Genomic DNA, 20024 nt, shown 5'->3' with positions numbered 1-20024 from the left:
CTTGTAAACTTCCAGATGCTCAAGTAGAATCGTTGACGACCCTTTGATTTAAGCCTGGAGTTCAAATAAGGAACAATGTCCGAGCTGGGGGAGTTCCGCTGTCAGAACTGCAACATGGTTTTCCGTTCGTCAGGCCTGCTGGAAATACACAGGAAACGTTTTTGCATCGGCAGCGATATCGGGGACCCCTTTCTCTTACACCGCAGATACGCGGAATCCCTGGAGAAGGACGAGAGAAACAGATACTCCTGGAGAGGAAGGGAGCCCCTCAGGACACAGACTCCAGACTTCATAAGGGTAAACCTAACGGATGTGTAGAACAGGTGTCTAGGTGGTCTCGGGCTGGACACAGCTTCCCTTTTTCTTAACCAAACCGAAAAGTGTTCTCATTTCCTGTTTTCACCGGCCTTTCCAAGGCTGTACGGAGACTGTTCAAAATCTCCACGATCAATGAGACCAGTTCCTTTTACACGTACTTGCAAAGACACTTTTACCTTCTACATTTCAGATCTGTGAATTTCACTTTAAAGTTGTTTAAGATCATTTTCCTTATACAAAATTAGATCATTGATTTCTTTTAGCTACATTAAAGGACAGTGAAAGTTTTCCACGTCTTTGTTACTCTGTTTTGAACAACTTTGGGGTGGGAGTCTATGTACCAAGCCAAGCCAGGTGAGTTGTCATCTCCTTGGTAACAGCCATTAGCACATTCTGTTGGGTTTCTGCAGTTGTAAGCCTTGTGCCATGGCAGGCAGCGTTGCTAAGATTGAGATCATGAGAGATATATAATAATCAGATTTGCCTCTCACCTAACCTCACAACAGTTCCTATATCACAACTTCATAAAAGTCAGCAGATGGAATTTTTTCCATTTTATTCAGACAGTGCAGAAACGTTACTTCCCGAAAAGCTTGTTTTTAGTTTTCTACATATTTATATTCTCAAAAATTCTGGAAACAACAGTGTCTTTGTAATTGCATGTGTTTCATCTTGTGAGTGAGCAGCATTACAAGAACAAATTCTCTTGTGGGTGGTTATTGTCTGTAGCATTATTCCTGCACTGTTCATTTACAGAATTCGTTTAATTAAAATGTGTATCGGAGTCCCATGCCTAGACTAGCAGAAATGAATTATTAGAAAGTTGACTTCCTGGTGTGTGTGGAGTGCAGTGCACTGTCTCCTGTGTTTGTCCACGCTGTATCGTCACTCGGCTCGCCGTGCTGAATTCTGCCTGCAGCTGAGGGAGCAGAGGACCGTGCTGGAGAGCCAGAGGCAGCGGGAGGAGAGAGCAGCACACAGAGAGCCCCAGGGCAGCTTGTCTGACAGCCTGGCTCTGAGGCAGCTGACCGATGAGGTAAGCTCTTTCTCCGGGCCGGAAACCATTGTGTGGGACACTCCTATTCCAGAGGTGCACGCAGGGTAATGGATGAGTTTTTACATCTAAAATCTCTGTCTACTGCATGTGCAAAGTACTGGGGATCCCTTGCAAAATCAGATCGCAATGATTAATACTAAAGAGTTAGATACATTTGAGCACGTTTAATGAATATGTAGGTATAGTGAGATGTGATCTAACCAGCTTGGCTGAGGGTCAGCTCCCTGGCCATAGGATATTGGATGGGACCCCCATGCCGAGTGGAATTTGCCAGGTAGTTTCAGAAAATGTCACTGGGAATAATTATGATTTCAGTAGTTCAGTTAGATCCTACTGAATATGACAGAAGAATATGGGTACAGTGTTCAGCGAGGCTGAGGCCGGTAGCCTGCCCAACCCCTTCCTCTTGCCCCATTGTTGTCTGGAGTGAGCTAGGGAGTCTGCTGTAGGGTGTTGATGGGGATGCAGGGGGAATTGTGAAAGAGATACAGATATTTCTATTAGAATGTATGTTATAATCCCATTGAGAAGAACTAGCATGAAAGTGACTTGGTTGTCTTCATCCCACCAGAACTTCAGTTTAGAACTATTGTTATTATTATTATTATTATTATTATTATTATTATCATCAGCCATATCACCCTGCATCTCACAGCTGGCAGCCCACTGAAGCTAAGCAGGTGTGAGCCTGGTCAGTACCTGGATGGGAGACCTCCTGGAAAAAGGTTGCTGCTGGAAAAGGTGTTAGTGGGGCCAGCAGGGGGCGCTCACCCTGCATTCTGTGTGGGTCCTAATGCCCCAGTATAGTGACGGGGACACTATACTGTAAACAGGTGCCGTCCTTCGGATGAGGTGTAAAACCGAGGTCCTGACTCTCTGTGGTCATTAAAAATCCCAGGGCGTTTCTCGAAAAGAGTAGGGGTGTAACCCCGGTGTCCTGGCCAAATTTCCCATTGACCCTTACCAATCATGGCCTCCTAATAATCCCCATCTATGAATTGGTTTCATTACTCTGCTCTCCTCCCCACTGATAGCTGATGTGTGGTGAGCGTTCTGGCGCACTATGGCTGCCGTCACATCATCCAGGTGGATGCTGCACCTTGGTGGTGGTAGAGGAGAGTCCCCATTACCTGTAAAGCGCTTTGAGTGGAGTGTCCAGAAAAGCGCTATATAAGTGTAAGCAATTATTATTATTATAATTATTATTATGTGGCAGTGGTAACTCATGAGGTCAGTAAGCAGCATAGTAGTACAGATGCTGATTTTTACAAACACTGCTTTAGTCTGATGTTCAGGGATATCAACACAGGCAGACAGTATGCTTGGGTTAGTGCTTTGCTTTGGTTTTCCAGAAAGCAGCTGGCACCCTTTCCGTCATTTCTTTTTTCAGGAGCCCTTGTAATCCCGGTGAGATGAATGAAAGTTGTCTTCTTTGTGACTCTCCAGTTCCACAGGCTGAGGGTGTCCCTTGAGGAGAGCATGCCCACTCTCCCCACCTGGGCTGAGAGGGCCGAGAGAGATCATGTGAACACATGGGCCCAGCCTGGACCCAGCATGGGCCCACGGAGGAACTGGGAACACATGGAACGGGTACGAGAGGTGGCAGAGACGCATGGCCGACACCTAGCGGATATCCAGGCCCAGAACCGTGAGCTGGAACTGCAGAGAGAAGGTACAGGTTCGCTTGTAGGAATAACAGAAATGATGAGGAGAGCAGCCTTCATTTTCCTTTACACTATATGGTTCTGCTGCACTACAAATTATTATAATAATAATTCTTACACTTATATAGTGCTTTTCTGGACACTCAACTCAAAGTGCTTAACAGGTAATGGGGACTCCACTCCACCACCACCAATGTGCAGCCCCACCTGGATGATGCGATGGCAGCCATAGTATGTCAGAACACTCACCACATATCAGCTATTAGTGGGGAGGAGAGCAGAGTAATGAAGGTTTATAGATGGGGATTATTAGGAGGCCATGATTGGTAAGGGCCAATGGGAAATTCCTAAGGTCACTGGAAATTTTCTATTTCACAGTTATTATATCTAAAAATCAAATACATTTTCAATGATAGATATGACAAAATGCATATAAACCCCAGGACTTTTAAACAGAAAAGAAGGATACATTTGTATGCAAACATACTTGTGAATTACAGTCCTCTTTGAATAATTTTTGCATTTAAGAACAAGGCTAATCCTGCGTTAGCAAGTAATAACTTTACAAAATTCTGTTTTTAAATACTTATTTTGTTGCATAAACGTATTGCAGTTTGTGTAAATGTGAAGGACTTGCAACCAAATCTTCTAAAACTTTCAATCATTCAATCTCTGAACCTTTAAAACACACAGTCTCGCGTCTTTAAGAGATCTGTATGCCTCTCTGGATTTTTACAGGGGGCACAAGCCGCGTTGAGCGAGCTCCTCTTGTTTCTGGCTTTCCTGTGTGTTAGTAATTGTATGTTTGTGTCTGCCAGAGATTCAGCAAAGGCTGTCTGAGCTCTCAGCCAAGGACAGTGCTGCAGGCCACATTGAGGGCATGCTTCAAGAGCTGAGAGCCCAGGAGGAGAGGAATGAGTGGGCACTGCACGAGCTGAGAGAGCAGATCGAGGCACTGCACGGCCAGCAGGGGTGAGAGAGGGGCAGGGGAGAACCGGAGAGAGCAAAGAGCAGAGGACAGGCTGTAAAGGGTAATGCAGGAAAGAAAGGCGAGACGGGAGAGCTCGATGTGAGAGAGGAAAGCAGTGAGAACTCCAGCATACAGGAAATATTATCTCAGAGGTGGAACAAAACAGAAAAAAAGGATGTGTGAGAGGCTGTGAAGGAAAAGGAACTAGTGCAGTAAGAAGGAGAGGTAAATAAGATGAAAACACAAGTACAAGCCGTTTTCCATAAAGGGGTCAGGAACAATTTAAAAAACTTGCCTTTGGAAAGGCATTTGCACAACTTTCTACCGATATTTCTTTCACAAAGGACTAAAGCAGCTCCTCCCCAGGCCGAAACCACCAACCCTATAATTCCACAAGGCAAGAAGGAGCAGCACCAGCGTATCTCTTTTGATTTAATTTCATCTGGAGACGGCCCCCTGTCCACTCAGATCAGGTGAGAAATTCTTGGCCCAGGAGCTGTCATACTAAATGAGAGGACTTCCTGTTTCGTTCAGCTGCACCCAGTTTACAGACGCCTGAGCAAAGGCATGAGTGAAGACTGCAGGGTGTTCCACTTTTGTGCTGAACTGTGTTTAAGGCCTGCCGGATCAGGCTGTCTCATCTGCTCTGTTTGTGCTGGGATTGGTAGGGCTCTAAGGCTGGCCTATATGCAGTCCGGTGGTGCTGATCCTGCGATTCTGGCCCAGATGCACGACCTGCAGGCAGAAGCACACACCCTGGAACGGGCTGGGCCCAAAGCGGAACACCGGCACAAAAAGAGGAGTAAGTGTTCCCCGTGACCTGGTCTCGCACTCTCCGGTGGGAGGTTGTGTGTCTGGCGTGAGCTCCTGGGAGTTGCGCAGGGAGGCAGACTGCTCCTTGCCTAGAGCCTTAGCGTGCCTCCCTGTCTGTGTGTCTCCCTTAGGAGGGGAATCCCGCCCGCGGGGGCTGGACTCTGAGCTGCTGGCTGTGGAGCGCGAGAACCAGCGTCTGGAGGAGGAGATCCTGAGACTGCAGCTGAACCGGGAGAGACGGGGGGAGGAGGGTAGGGCTGCTTCACTCAGACTTGGTCCCGGGCCCTGAACTAAACCACCACGATTTCATTTTTTTAATCATTGGTGATGAAACACATTACCCCTTCAGAAAACAATGGTCAACGGACGAACACATGCGTCTTTGTCTGATTTTATATTTGTTCCCCTTAGTACTTGTACATAAGTCGCCTAGAGGAACACCCTATGAGCTACTATATTTTTTTAAATAAAGTAATTGTCTGAAAGATGGTGTTTGGTCTCATTTATCCTGCTTTCTTCAAACTTTGTTTGCTAGGGCCTAAATTTTCCATCAGATATGTGAACACATTCAAACAGGCAGTAAAAGGAAATTTTTAGCCTTGAAGCTGAATTACGTCTTCACCCAGCAGCAATTTCTAATCGTTTTTGGGAGGAACAGTCAGCACCGTGATAATATATATGAAATATGACACGATACACAGCTTGTACATTTGTACAGATGTATTAGAGTGGGGTAATGTCCAACATATTATGGCCTTAGACATTTTGTAAAAAAAGGGTGAAAAAACACATTCCTTTAACAAGAAAGTGTGAATATAGATTTGATGAATAACTCACTCATCAACAGCGGACCTGGAGAGATGTGATTCTTGCTAGAGCAATGTGGTTTACATTCGGTCTCACAGAGACTCCTGGGTTGAGGAGCCAGCGAGGGGAGAAGTAATGGAGTTTGTATTCTGCAAACACAGAAGGCTGCTGTTAGTGTGGTGGATGAGATCCTCAGACCGGTTTGAAAACGCGAGAGCAAGTGGGCTTGAACGCACGCTGTGCTCCAGCCCAGTTCTGACGGCGTGCCTGTGTGTGTGTGTTTGTTTCAGAGGTGGCTGGCGCGGCCCTCCTGGAGATGCAGGGAGAGCACGTGCGCCAGGTGGCGGCTGTGCAGCGGGAGATCGAGAGTCTGCGGAGAGACCTGGACAGAGCCCCCCGCTGCGGAGGGCCGCCTCCCCCTCCCCCCCCGCCCCCTCTCCTGCCTCCCCCTCTGTGCGCTCCTGGGAGACTCGGGCACCCCCTTGCACCCCTGGTCACGGTTAGCCCCTCTCTTCCCCCCCACCAGCGGGCAGTTTCAGTGCCATGCAGACAACTGAGCGGAAATAAACTGACTTAACTCTTCACAACAGCATTGACACCTTGGGCACATGCGGTGATTACAGGCTATAGAAATGGCAAAGGAACAAGTAAAAGCTTTGTTCCATGCTGGAAAGAGAAGAGTGTGACACCCAAAGAAGGCTCCACAGCCAAAACTTTGTGTTTCTTCTCTTTTCAGCATGGAATAAACCTTTTACTTGTTCCTTTGCAGCCTACGCATGCTGACACAGCTGCCTACTTGAACTACTATAGAAATGGCAAGCTTACTAAATGCAATACAGCAGCTTTAAGACATAGCATAGCTTAGCACATTTCACAGTATAGTGTAGTGAAGATAAGGGAAAACTTAATTTAACTAAGTGAGAGATCTTTTTTAAACCCTGACAGGAGGTCATGGTCATTTCTTAACTAGTGTCTAAAAGGAGCTTTTGCTATAATACCTTCACTGCCTGTCTCTCAGGAAGCAACGAAGCCTCAGACCCCTCTGATAGGCACACATGTCCTGGACCCCCCTGAAGCCCTGGGCCCAGCACCATACGACCCTGCGTAAGTTTCCTGCTCGTTTCCATGGAGTCGGGCTGTAAGTCTTCTGTGTTTTTGTGCGGTCCACTCTGGAGATCTGTGCTGTGTCTTGGTGCTGCGGGACCTGATTCGGTGTACTGTCTGTGTGCAGGGCAGGGTTTGTGATCTTCTATGACTTCATCCTGGGCCTGGAGCCCACTCTGCGGATGGCACGCCTGGTTGTGGGACTCTACTCTGGGGGCCAGAAAATGGGCAGGCTTTCGCCCCTGCCAGTGGTCTACTGTGAAGCAGGAGGGGCATTGCCCTATGTCACCAGCGGGCACCAAGGAAACATTGCCACCCTGTCTGTCAAGCAGCCTGTGCCCAGGTAACACACTGCCTCACAGAGCTTATTCTTACCAACCCTGAAACTGAGTTTCATACACTCCACTGTTTTCATGCAGATTGAAGCAATGGATTTTGTCACAACAATTGTACAAAATCTGCCTGCAATTGATTTTGTTCAGCCCAGAGTTAAAACACTGTTTATTGATACTTTGAGTTTAAGATTATATTCCCAACGGGGACATAATGCATCACACATGACATCATTCTCATTCCCCCCCGGTAATAGTCAATATAAGTTAGCTTTAAAACTGTAATCAAACAGTACAAATTGAGGAGTTTAGAGTTTGTAGAATGAGAACTGGCAGCTACAGCTTTAAAAGGCCAGGGTGCATAATACTGTGGTCCTCTCCTTACTTATGATTTCAAACTTCCCCCCAGGTCTTTTAAATAGAAGAATATTTTAAAGCATATGTGACAACCTTTCAAATACAGGCCACTGTCCAGCCTTTAACAAACAAAGTGTTGCCATTTTCCGCACCATGGTTGATGCCCTCGGTTTTGTCAGCATTCCTGTAGTTTAGCCCTTCAATGACACCACCAGCTCTCCCACAGGGTGCGCCCATCGCCCTCTTTAAATCTAGTGGTAGAGCTTCAAGCTGCGGGAGGCTTCAACGCCTATGGGCAGGAGGTCCAGCGGCTTTTGTCGAGGGGCTGGGCCCGACTGGACCTGTTTGACCAGCACAACCGGGTCCTGAGCGGCTTCTGGAAGGTTCCATTCCGAGCTCTGCCGGTTCTGCCAGCCCTCAGCGCCGGACAGCTCAACACAGTTCCCCAGGTAGGATGATACACATTCACTTACCAAATCATAGACATTGAGAGGACACAACTCCAACAGAATAGCAGGCAGGGAATATAATCCCGGGACTGCCTGAGTCAAACATTGTATCATATCAGCCAGGGCCTCATGCAAACTGTTACACATGAGCTTGATATTTGTACAACAGGCATGGCATTTTTATTTTATTTTTTATTTTTATTTTTATTAATGAAAGATGCCTGTGTTCACTGTGATTGGTCAAGATGGTATCTTTGTAAAGTAAACTAAAACATAGTAAAAGCATATGGAAGTTCAGGTTATGATAAGGTTTATCCCTGGAGAAGACGGAAGCAATTGGAAAGTAAGGCAAATGTGTGGAAGAAAGTTGGAGAAACTGCACAGTTCTGCAGATTTAACTGATATAAGGGATGTTCTCACTCCGCTGCTCTCACTACGATGTAATCACTACTTGATTCAGGCTTGACATTCGACCAACACATGCAGCGTATTGTCAAAACATCTTTCTTTCACCTCAGAAATATCGCTAGACTACGCCCTATGTTATCACTAAGTGTGGCTGAAAAGCTGATCAACACATTTGTCTTCTCCCGTATTGACTACTGTAACGCTCTACTCGCTGGGGTTTCTAAATCCACATTGATCAAACTCCAGTATGTCCATTATTTGGCAGCCAGAATCCTGACCAGGTTTAGTGCAAGTGATCACATTACTCCTATCCTGGAGTCCTTGCACTGGCTTCCTGTCAAGTTTCGTATCAAATTCAAAATCCTCATGCTCTCCTATAAGGCTCTGCATGGCTTGCCACCTCAGTACCTGTCGAAGCTATTATCGTCCTACTCCCCACCTCGCAACCTTCACTCTTCTAATTCTGGTCTCCTATCTGTCCCCCAAGCCCGTCTACACTCTATGGGTGATAAGGCCTTCTCCTGTTATTCCGCAAAGCTCTGGAAGGTTATCAGAGAGTCATCTTCTTTAAACTCCTTCAAATCTAGACTCAAAACCTTCTTCTTTATAAGAACCTTTACTTAACTGGTTCTGTTCTTTACCCCTCTGCTCCTACTGTACTGTCATCTTGCATCTAAGCCACCTTTAAAGGTGCTATATAAAATAACATTTCGTCGTCTTCTTATTATTATTCTTATTACGCACCTGACTCCATGACTCTTGCTTCCCAGCTAGGTGGGGCGGAGCTGTACCTGAGAGTGGTCAATGCCCGAGATGGAGATGTGCAGGCCCTGGCCAGCGTTGACCCTGGTTATGCCAGCCAGTACAAGTACCCTTCTCTGGTACGTCAGATACCCAGCCACTGCAGGGGCTGCGGCTTTGGTCATGGACAGACATGGGCCAGCAGGTTTTACAGAGAGCTTTAGGCAGTGCAATCAGCAATGTGCCACTAACTACACAGTTAATTGCTCCAATGCATCATTAGGTGTTCAGCTGGAATGAATACATTAATACACTGGCTGTCAAACATCATAGCTCAGTTCCTCCTTAAAATAATATGGAACATGATCATGCAAAGCAGCTAAAAAGTAATGTAAAAGTTAGTCAGTCATATCTGTTTTATTTTTGCTTGACTCTTTCCTTTCTTTTTAATGGAAAATTCTTCTTGACAGCATTTAAACCAATCTGGAAAAAGGCACATTATTTTAACTAATTTCCTCAAAGTGCTTTTTATCTGGCCTCCATTTTTGTCTAATTGATTTTTTATGAAAATAGATGGAGAGGGTGGCAGTTAGTTCAGCTGCTTCACAGCTCTTGAGTTCTGTATTTTGTTTTGGGCCAGGGATTCTTACGGGTGGAGTTTGCGTGTTTTCCCACTTCCAGGTAGATTTGCTCGGGGTCCTCCCACCTTCCAAAGATATGTTGGCAAGGTTAGATATCCTATTCAGAATTGTCGCTTTGTGTCCTTGCAATGGACTGGCATCCTGTCCTGTCCATCCACGCCCTGTTCTTCCAGAACCCTCACCAGGACAAGCCGCTTTCAGCTAATGGATTCTCCTGTCCATGCTAACTCTCCTGTAAGGAAGTGTAGGGCTTACAGTGTGTCAGAAAATATATGATCCGATCCGCATTAACTCCTATAGGAACTGCAGCAATAAACTTGTTCTTGAACAGCTGGCAATTTAAAAAATATAAAATAAATGCAACCACAAATTAAAAGAAAGAAACAACAAAAACATATTTTCACTGGTTTCCATTGCAGGTGGCTATCCGCCCAGTGGCCCACGTGGAGAGCCTGCCCACTGTCCTCACTTCCTTTCATCCTTCGGCCAATCACTACCTTTCCCTCCCTCCTCCCACAGATCATGTGGACCCTCCTCCCCCCATGGAGGGGTCCAGTCAGAGGTGAGAAAGAGAGCCAGAGGTAATCAAATGCTGGACCTTGGAATCCATTTTATTGCAGGATTTCACCTAAACCAGCTCTTCAAGAGTTTATTTAGGTATATCTTCACAGAATTAAATGTTTGCATTAACAACTGCACTAGAATAGATGGAAATGTCTGGTGTTTGATCATTTGAACCTTTTGCAATAAAAAGTCCTCACCTAGAACCTACACAAAACCTGTACAAACACAGGTCTAATATCCTACCTAACATTTACAGCATTTTGTGTTTGTTGTGGCAATTTTACACAAACATATGCACCGTTTAAAAAGCAATCAGCAGTCATTGTATCTATACAAGATCCTGAATTTGCTAAATGCATTCAATGCCCCATGTCTATAGGAATTATAGTTGTATTATGCATACACTGCATGCATTCCCATTCATTTGAGAGGAATGTTGTCTCTTTCAACAAAAGAGAAAATAAATATGTGACCTTATGCGCATGTAACAGTTAGCTGTAGGACTGAAAAGCGAGTTAAAGGGGCTCTGGGATGAAGGATCCCTTCACCTGTAAACTGTGCTTGAGGAAATAATGAGGAAAACACAGTGACCATGATGTTAGACAAAAAGAAGCTTACCTTATTTCATATTTAGTAGATTTTTAGTCTTTTCAACTGGGAAACAAAACCACCCAAAGGAGGGTGTAAATGGACAATATATAAATGGTAAAAAATAGAGAACAAATAAACAGTAAATAGTATCCTGTAATAGTATAGTAATGCATCTTATCTATCATTTCAGCACTGCACAAATTTACTGTTTTTGCAGCAAGCTGTCATTTTTGAGGACTCTATCACTTTAGTTTGGGAACACCTGACCAAACAGCAGCATCAATCTCATTCCCTCAGTGACACATGGTACAAGGTTAGACCAGAATGTCATAAAAGACAAAGCATTTGCAGAACGTATTTGTGTTATACTTCCCTAAAATATTTGAAGTGGAATCAAGAATATAGTACATTACTTTTTCATAGTCATTTTAGCTCCGTGATCATAAAGATATATCCTTTAAGGTGAGACGCCTGGAAATAAGAACAATCTTTTTTAATAATCAATATTCTGACAGAGCTCTAGCAGGTTTGCCCAGTCGAGAATATCTGAATCTCTCTCTCACCTCGGACCTGATTGTGTGAACTGATCAGTAATGGCATTAGAGAGTTTTAATTATTCAGCCTTAAGATTGTGGAATGTCTGAAATACCAGATGTCATTCAGTTTTGGAATGATGTATTGAGGATGATTGTTTAGCTCTTACCAAATACACAATGGCAGTATGACGGGGGAAAAAAAACAATCTTTTCCACAAATCTGAATGTGATTTTTTCTTGATCTTGAATTTGATTATTTCAAAATATTTTGAGGCATTTTTAATTATTTCACCTCGCTAAAAGGTTTCTGGGTTGGTGTGACATTTTGATAAGCCTTGAGAAGATGTCTATGACAGCATACTGTCAAAACATCTTTTTTTCACCTTAGAAATATCGCTAGACTACGCCCTATGCTATCATTAACTGTGGCTGAAAATCTGATCAACACATTTGTGTTCTCTCGAATTGACTACTGTAATGCTCTTCTTGCTAGGGTATCTAAATCTAAATTTGGTATGTCCAAAATTCAGCAGCCAGAATCCTGACCAGGTCTAGTGCAAGTGTTCACATTACTCCTATCCTGGAGTCCTTGCACTGGCTTCCGGTAAAATTCCGTGTAGACTTTAAAATCCTCATGCTTACCTATAAGGCTCTGCATGGCTTGGCACCTCAGTACCTGTCTGAACTATTATCGTCTTTCTCTCCACCTCGCAACCTTTGCTCTTCTAATTCTGCTCTCCTTACTGTCCCCCAAGCCCGTCTACATTGTATGGGTGACGGGGCCTTCTCCTGTTATGCCCCCAAGCTCTGGAACTCTCGTCCCAAGGATATCACAGAGTCACCTTCTCCAAACTCCTTCAAATCCTGACTCAAAACCCTCTTTTTTAGAAAAGCCTTTACTTAACTGGTTCCATTCTTCACCCCTCTGCTTTTCTTAGTACCACCATCCACGGTCTCCTCTATATATTGTAATTGTGTTTTATCTTGTGTGTTCTTTTTATTTATTGTTGTTGTCATCCTGTAAAGCGTTTTGAGAAGCCACCTTTAAAGGCGCTATATAAAATAAAGTTTATTATTATTTTCATTGTAGCTTATCTGTGAATCCTCCAGTACTCTTGATCAGCATGATCAGAATTCTACAGCATCAGTGATTGATGCTCTTTCTGATCTGTTCACCTCTTAGATACTGGAAAAAGATAGGGTTTACCCCAGTTTATTTAGAGTGACCTGAAGTTGCTTTTGTATGACTCTTTCATTACTACCTCTGGCTACTGAATATTGCACGCAATGATCGCAGTCTACATTTCTGTCTTGGCATATGTAAGTGATCTCTGGGATTTTCTGCTCAGTGCTCTCTGTTCCGTGCTCGCTTTTCCTCTTTTGATTCATCTCAATGAGACAAGCTCCCATGGGCTGTAAGATGGCTGCCTGAATACAGCTGCTTCTTTCAGGTAATGCTTATTAACTCCCTTACACTGCCGTTCTACAGAGTCATGCAGGGGATAGAAAAGAGAGCACAGCGTACTTCCTCCGTCCCTTCGGTGCACACAGTCTTTCAGAATTCATTGTCATGTGGAGCACACAGCAGGAAATAATGATCACAAATATTCTCTCTTTATTCAGATGTTGACCTAAAGTATACAGTGTTAGACCGGTGTGAGCAGGGCCAGCCCTGGGAATAGGCAAACCCTGAGGCCACCAGGGGGCCCCCTTAATGTATAACACAACATATTTTTAACCGATACGATCAAATGTGAGTAAAAAATTCACTATAGCGGCTCTTTCGGTTTCTGCTGTGAGGACTGGAAATGCACAATAAAATACACATTGTTTCCAGTAAAACTTTAACATTAGTTAGGTTCAGTGCTCTGTCACAGGACGTAAGAATTTTCCATACCATTGTGTCGTCCAGTGCAGTGGTTTCCCAACCCTTCTCCTGGAGGAACACTGTCCTCTGGTTATTGCTCTAACTGAGCTATTAATCACAAGCTCATCGATTTCGGTTTTCTCTTTGGGGCGTATTTGTAAATTGTAAATTTGATTTCAGCTCTTAAGGTCAGATGGGATTTGTAATTTGTGATCAGCTCTGTACCAGTTTCTGAGTTTCAGAATTGCCCTCTTTCAGGTGTGCCGTCTGAAATGTAACAAAGTGGACAGCAGAATGCAAAAAAGCTCACTTTGGTGTCCGATGTCATTTTCACCTGTGTCTGCTCATCATCAGTTGATCAACTAGTGTCGAGCTGTTTGGTCTGAAATAACAGCAAGCTTGTTTTTTTGTGTGCTGAAGCTGTTGGAAACTGTATTTTTGAATCAGGGTATTTATGACAATCAGGACTGATCAAAGAAACGAGTTAAATCAGGGTCAGTGCAAGCCGGCAGATCAGTCAGGTCATCAGGCAGCAGTGGAGATTTTGAGCTCAGCTGGAATCCAGGCCAGCAGATGCTCAGTGTTCAGGGCCGGATTTCGGTGTTCGTAGGCCCTAGGCACTTTCACTCCAAAAAAGAGGGGTAAACGCCAATTAAATTACGTCGATTGACATGATGCACTATAAACTCTTCTAATGCTAACCCATGTGGTTGATGGAGCAAGTTAAGCGACCATCACTTTGGTTTGGAGCACCTAGAATCGATCACAAGCATGTTGTTTCGGTTCATTTTTCATGTTTTTTGTTAGTCACTAGTGTTTTCCTCCTTCACAGGCCCTAAAAAGTTTGTAGGCCCAAGGCGCCATACCCACAGTGCCTAATGGGAAATCTGTCACTGGCAGTATTCCTGCAGGGCCAGGCAGGAAACCGCTGGTCTAGTTGGCTGTTTGCCAGGACTGACGGTGTGTTTGTTGGTTTGCAGTGTGGCAGAGACGCCAGCAGGTCCCGGACCCTCAGGTGGGGTGGGCTTCATCGTGGACAGAGTGAAAGGGGCTCCTCTGGGGTTCGGCAGCCTGAGACTGACAGGGTATAGCCAGAGAACCGGCAAGGTGAGTGAAGAGGAGTCGAGTACTGCTCCTTAAACAGTCCATTCGTTCAAACACAGACTTCATCACATCATAAAACTATCTCGTAACCCAGGAAGAAACTTTTACTCAAACTTTTAAACTCAACGTTTACTCTCTTAAGGTGTTTGCAACTTCTCTTTAGCTGCTTTGGGCAGTCATAGCTCATCCACACCTGCTTATGATGATGTGATTCAAAAAGTTCATGCTGTATATTAACATAAAAGTAAGTAGCTCTGAAGGATGATGAGCTCTAAGTTCTCCAAATTTTTAAAATTTATTAAGACCTGAATGAAAAGTACATCAAGATCCTTGTTTTGTTGAGGAGTGTTTGTTGAATTGTTGAATAATGATGAACCACATCTAGAAAAACAGGTTTTGCGGGGTTTTCCTGTAGCTAACTATTCTGTATCTACAGTATATATTGCAATGGAGTTCATGACAGAATGGGAATCTAGTGCTCATGCCCCTTGCCTGCCAGATTCTGTTGGTATTATTTGCTTATTCAGTTAACACTTTTATCCAAAGTGTCTTATGTTTATCCATCTTAATGAAGTAATATTAATGAAGTAATCTTTAGGGCATGACAACACTGTCTCACCTGGCATTTGATCCCACAACCTTTCCCATTATATGTCCAGAGCCCTAACCAGTAATCCACACTGCTGACAGTGCAGGTTAATGAGGTCCCTCAGTCAGTACTCTGCTATGACATAGTGGCTGATATACTGAGGGCAGAACTGTGACAAAGCACAAAGGAGAAAAATGTAGTACGCCTTTGCCATGAGTGTCTGATGCTGATGAAAATTCACAGGGCTGGAATGCTGTGAGGACAGAGTGAGACGAGCTAAACAGCTTCTGCAGTTTGTAACTGTTCTGAAGGTGTCCTGTTTGCTGTCCTGTCGCCCAGGTGATTGTATGCAGGAGCAGAGGGATACTGTGTTTCACCTCCACTGTCAGCTCTTCCATCAAACATGGGGACTTCATCTTCGGAGAACAGGAGGTACATGTGGCACCACTGTCTCACCACAGGAGAGAGTAAACACAGCCTTTCAGCCTTGTAGATTGCCTTAATGACAAAGCATGTCCTTTATTTGTAATCCTCTTTTGTGCATCGATACTGTTTTGAACATTTACTCACGCCGGGAGATAGAAACCTTTTCTATGCAGTCTAGAGTTTAATAAATTCTACAGTGCTGGCAGAGAAGTGTGCTCCATAGATGATCAGCATCTAAGAACAAGAAAGGCTTAGTGAAACCAGAGTGTTCCAGAAATTAAAACTTCAAAGCGAAAATAAAAACGCCAAGACTTACAGTACTGCAGCTGAGCCGGCGAGCATCTAAGACTCTCTTCTTTCATCTTCAGATTATCTTCTCCAGCCTGCGGCCTGAGGCGGACATGGTTCTGTTCGTGCGTTTCTACCACTGGCCCAGTGGGAGCTCCCTGACAGGAGAGGCCCCCAGGGGCCCGGAGAAGGAGGAGGGAGGGGTGTCGGGGAGCCTGGCTGAGCGAGAGGAGTGCATCGTGGCCTGGGGAGTCCTGAGGCTAACCCGCCCTGCGGCGTGGCGTGAGTCTGCTCTGAGCTTCACCTTCACGGCCCGGGCTCACCAGTCTGGAGTAGTGATTAGGGTTCCTGACTCATAACGGTAGCCTGTCAGATTTAAATCCCAGGTGCTGTTGTACCCTTTCTCAAGGTGTTTTATTTCCAGTGCAATGAGCACATCTATGTCTCATCAATTCAGTATAAATCTGTATGAAAGAAGACATTGTGTAAATGGAATTTAATTGGGTAAAATCATCAGACAAATAAATCAACAACAACATGAACAACAACAATACTACCACTACGAAAGAGAATTAAGAATTAAGAATAAATACCAATAAAATGTGAAAATTCTTCAAAAATTATTTCATACTTGTAAGATACTCGTAAGTTTTCTTGTAGTTCTTCTATAGGAATATTTGAATCTAATAAAGTTTCAGAGTGGTGCTATTCACTGTTGATTGAATTGATTGGTTGACCCCAGTCTTGTTCAGTGCTTTTACAGGAATAAGCGGCTCTGGGGGGTGTGTGCAGCCGATGCTCCTCCTCCCATCTCCCCAGTCTCAGTGTCTGGTGCTCTCTCCCTCTCTCCCTGGCAGCGCAGAGGAGTCCAGGAAGAGGGAAAGAGGTCTGGAACACTGGCACTCACTCGGTACCCCTCTTCCATGTGCCAGCACCCCCGGCCCTCGCCCTCAACGCACTGGTACAGCCTCATAGCACAACACAGAGAATTAATTTACTATTAATCCAGTACCGGGGTCAAACAAGCAATAACTGGGGGAAAAAAATAGTGAGCGTTTCACAAGAAGTGTCACTTAGATTTGTGTGAAAACTATGAAAAAAGTGTACAAATTAGGAAGGACTAAAAATTCATTAATCCAGCTTCCCAACTTTTTTCTGGATCATGTAATTATTGAAGATGTTTCTTTCTCTTGACCTGCAAAGTTTCCTTGTCTTTTTTCGGCCATCTGTCGATGCTGCTTTGGCAGTAGAGGATGCTCTGTGTGTGTCAGCACTGTCGCTGGGGGCTTTTTAAGTTCTCCCTGTCTGCAGACTCTGTTGTAACCCCGGTGTCTCTGTTTTGCAGCCCGCAGAACGCCTCGTGAAGCCCTTTGAGCCCTATGGTGATGCGTCGGTTCGCCTGCACATCTACAGCCGAGACCGACCCCAGTCTCCCTTCCCCCCCGAGTCCCCCATCCACCTCTCTGCCCCCCAGGACTGGCCTCAGGTCAGAGTCAGCTCAGCAAGACACTGCAGCGCAGCTCAGTGGAGTCTGGAAATGACTGGCAGGCCAGAAGGCCTCTCCAGAGAGCAAAGCAGGAATACAAACATGTCTTTTCCTACTGTGCTCTGAACACAAGCATTTCCGAGGCTAATTTATACACCAGAAAACCTTTATGTGTCACCATCTACTGTATATCTTGTTCAGGAGAAGGACACAAGGCATATACTGTATTTAAATGCAGAATGTATAAGCACACCCAAGTTACATAAGTATTTTTAATATGAACACAGAATGTAGTTTTTAATTTTCAGTTGCTCTGAGGTGTGAGTACATACTTTTTCCTGAAAACATTCAGGTTTTTGTGTTTTGGGAGAAAAGGCTTTTTTCTTTGTCCTGGCGGCACATGACCAGAAAGAAAAAGGCGCCATCCTTCGGATGAAACCAAGGCCCTGACTCTGTGCTCAATAAAAATCCCAGAGTGTTTCTCTGGGGTGTGGAAAAGAGTAGGAGTGTTACCCCGGCGTCCTGGACACATTTCCCCCTGGTCTTTACCAGTCGTGGCCTTATTATTCCACATTTGAAGAAGGCTCCACAGCCGAAACGTTGTGTTTCCTTTCTTCTCTTTCAGCATGGAATTAACCTTGTTCCTATTGCCTTTTTTGGCCTATTATTATTATAGTTCAGGTACATTTTCGTGTAATCTTCTCTATTCTCATGCAGGTTTTGACTTCACACCTTTCTTCAATCGTCTCCACTTTGCACTTCCTGAGTGGTCTCTCTGCCCCTCCTGCCTCCCCTGCCTTTGCTGTCAGCCCTGTCTTTCTCACACCTGAAGAAGGCTTCACAGCTGAAACGTTGTGTTTTCTCTCTTCTCTTATCAGCATGAAATAAACCTATTACTTGTTCCTATTATTATTATTGTTATTTTTATTATTATTATTACAATTTCCCCAGTTTTGGAAATTCTGGCAATGTAAGGAAAACTCAGACTACAGCACAGTGACAGGTGCTGCAGTTCGCCCTGTGTTAGGCTTTCGTTCAGGGTCCTCTGCTCTGCCCGCCAGGTGGCTTACATCCACTGCAAGAGAGAGCTTCCTCCCGCGTGGCCCTTCCTCTCTGGGGACGGGCTGGACCTGTACCTCGACGGGGCTCGCTTCCTGCCTGATGGCGTGACCATCAGCAGAGTGACCGGCCGCATCTTCGACCGCCACTACAACCAGTGAGTCACCTGCCAGAGCACGGCCAGGGAGACTTCTACACAAACACAAGAAAAACAATGAAGAAATGCCTGCAGTTTCAAGCGATTCCTGCAGCAAAGTGAACATCTTAATATATTTCAGTACTGGGTTCTATGACCTATACTTTACAGGCCTCTGGGATCCTCTATGACTTACCTTCTTACAGTGATGTATAGGAATCCAACTGCGCAACGATTGACTGTAGGGCACTGAAAAGTTAAAATCCAAAACATTTCAACTTCAAACATTGCATAATTCAACACTGTTCTGTATACGGTATATCTGAAACTTTTCTGTCAGTACTGTAAATAGGATACTTTTTAAAATAGAATGCAAGACACGAGCTGCCTTCAGATTGCTAACATGTATAATATATTCCCTGTCTATGATGGGAGTTTTGAAGTAAGGGTCCCCAGAAACAATGAGAATATTGTGTTTTTACCTTAATTACAGTGTGTAAAGTCAACTCTCTTTCACAGTAGGTCTACTCTGACATCATCTACTGTGAATCTGTTGACCTGCCACCCTGCTTTTTATAATTTTATATCTTCCCGTCCTTCGGATGAGACGTAAAACCGAGGTCCTGACTCTCTGTGGTCATTAAAAATGCCAGGGTGTTTCTCGAAAAGAGTAGGGGTGTAACCCCGGCCGGCGTCCTGGCCAAATTTCCCATTGGCCCTTACCAATCACGGCCTCCTAATAATCCCCGTCTATGAATTGGCTTCATTAGTCTGCTCTCCTCCCCACTGAGAGCTGATGTGTGGTGAGTGTTCTGGTGCACTATGGCTGCCGTCGCATCATCCAGATGTATGCTGCACATTGGTGGTGGTGGAGGAGAGTCCCCATTACCTGTAAAGCGCTTTGAGTTGAGTGTCCAGAAAAGCGCTATATAAGTGTAAGCAATTATTATTATTATAATAGCACCAACATTTTAAGAAGAATTTCAGATTAGTTTCTAAATTGAATTGAATTGGTTCTTTGGTTGCTAGCAGCTACGTGTTTCCAGAATCTCATTTTCAATAACGACGGGTATCTTCTCTGAACCTATTCCAGAACAGCAGTATCTTCTTTTGTAACAATGTGACCAAAATGATGTAATATTCTAAATGAGGATTTGCTAATGTATTGTACAATTTTAACATAACACCCCTTGATTTAAATTCTACATTTTAATTGTATCCTAAAATTGTGTTGGCCTTCTTGCGGCTTCCTCGGAGTATTCAAAAGATGAAAATGATGAGTCAGCATAAACTCCAAGTCATTGCTCATAAATAGCTTCTTTAGGCTTGGTGTTATTCCATCTCAGAATTGTAATATCTGTTTTTTCTACAGCATGCAATACGGTTGTATTTTGAATTTCCTTTGCTGCGTCTCCAGAGTTTGTAGATGCTCCTATTTTGCTATCACCTGTGAACTTGACTAGTACTAACTCCCACAATCTCCAGCACTGATTGTAGAAATACTGTATGGTGTAAGGGGTCCCTTTCTGTGTGGTCTTTTGTTTTTGCAGAGTGGGGCCTGAGATCTCCACTGGGATTGACTTAGACAGTAACATCTTTGAACCGGTATACGGTGAACGGGTAGAAATTCGCAGCCCCAGCCTGCCCCCCTCAGCCACTCTCTTACTGAAGGTAGGGCCGAGACCGAGAGCCTCCATGGTACCTGATCACCCGTGAT

At 44.5% G+C, this 20024-nt stretch overlaps 1 protein-coding gene across 1 annotated transcript in view; it reads left to right on the top strand.

The window, feature by feature from the left end:
• Positions 1-75: 75 nt before the first annotated feature.
• Positions 76-20024, top strand: part of ccdc17 (coiled-coil domain containing 17) — a 26332-nt gene continuing 6383 nt past the window's right edge. Inside the window, exons 1-20 of the mRNA XM_088927612.1 lie at positions 76-297; positions 1238-1354; positions 2822-3047; positions 3858-4011; positions 4354-4482; positions 4678-4811; positions 4954-5073; positions 5920-6128; positions 6648-6733; positions 6861-7076; positions 7649-7871; positions 9050-9160; positions 10081-10223; positions 14200-14326; positions 15252-15344; positions 15707-15908; positions 16484-16587; positions 16972-17112; positions 18174-18328; positions 19858-19978. Coding sequence (XP_088783738.1) covers positions 76-297; positions 1238-1354; positions 2822-3047; positions 3858-4011; positions 4354-4482; positions 4678-4811; positions 4954-5073; positions 5920-6128; positions 6648-6733; positions 6861-7076; positions 7649-7871; positions 9050-9160; positions 10081-10223; positions 14200-14326; positions 15252-15344; positions 15707-15908; positions 16484-16587; positions 16972-17112; positions 18174-18328; positions 19858-19978 — 3033 coding nt within the window. The remainder of the gene's footprint in view (positions 298-1237; positions 1355-2821; positions 3048-3857; positions 4012-4353; positions 4483-4677; positions 4812-4953; positions 5074-5919; positions 6129-6647; positions 6734-6860; positions 7077-7648; positions 7872-9049; positions 9161-10080; positions 10224-14199; positions 14327-15251; positions 15345-15706; positions 15909-16483; positions 16588-16971; positions 17113-18173; positions 18329-19857; positions 19979-20024) is intronic.

The sequence above is a fragment of the Atractosteus spatula genome, chromosome 11, assembly GCF_055471065.1.
Source record: "Atractosteus spatula isolate fAtrSpa1 chromosome 11, fAtrSpa1.hap1, whole genome shotgun sequence".
Lineage (NCBI taxonomy): Eukaryota > Metazoa > Chordata > Actinopteri > Semionotiformes > Lepisosteidae > Atractosteus > Atractosteus spatula.
The sequence above is the reverse complement of the archived record's forward strand: the minus strand, read 5'-3'. Positions and strand labels throughout refer to the sequence as shown.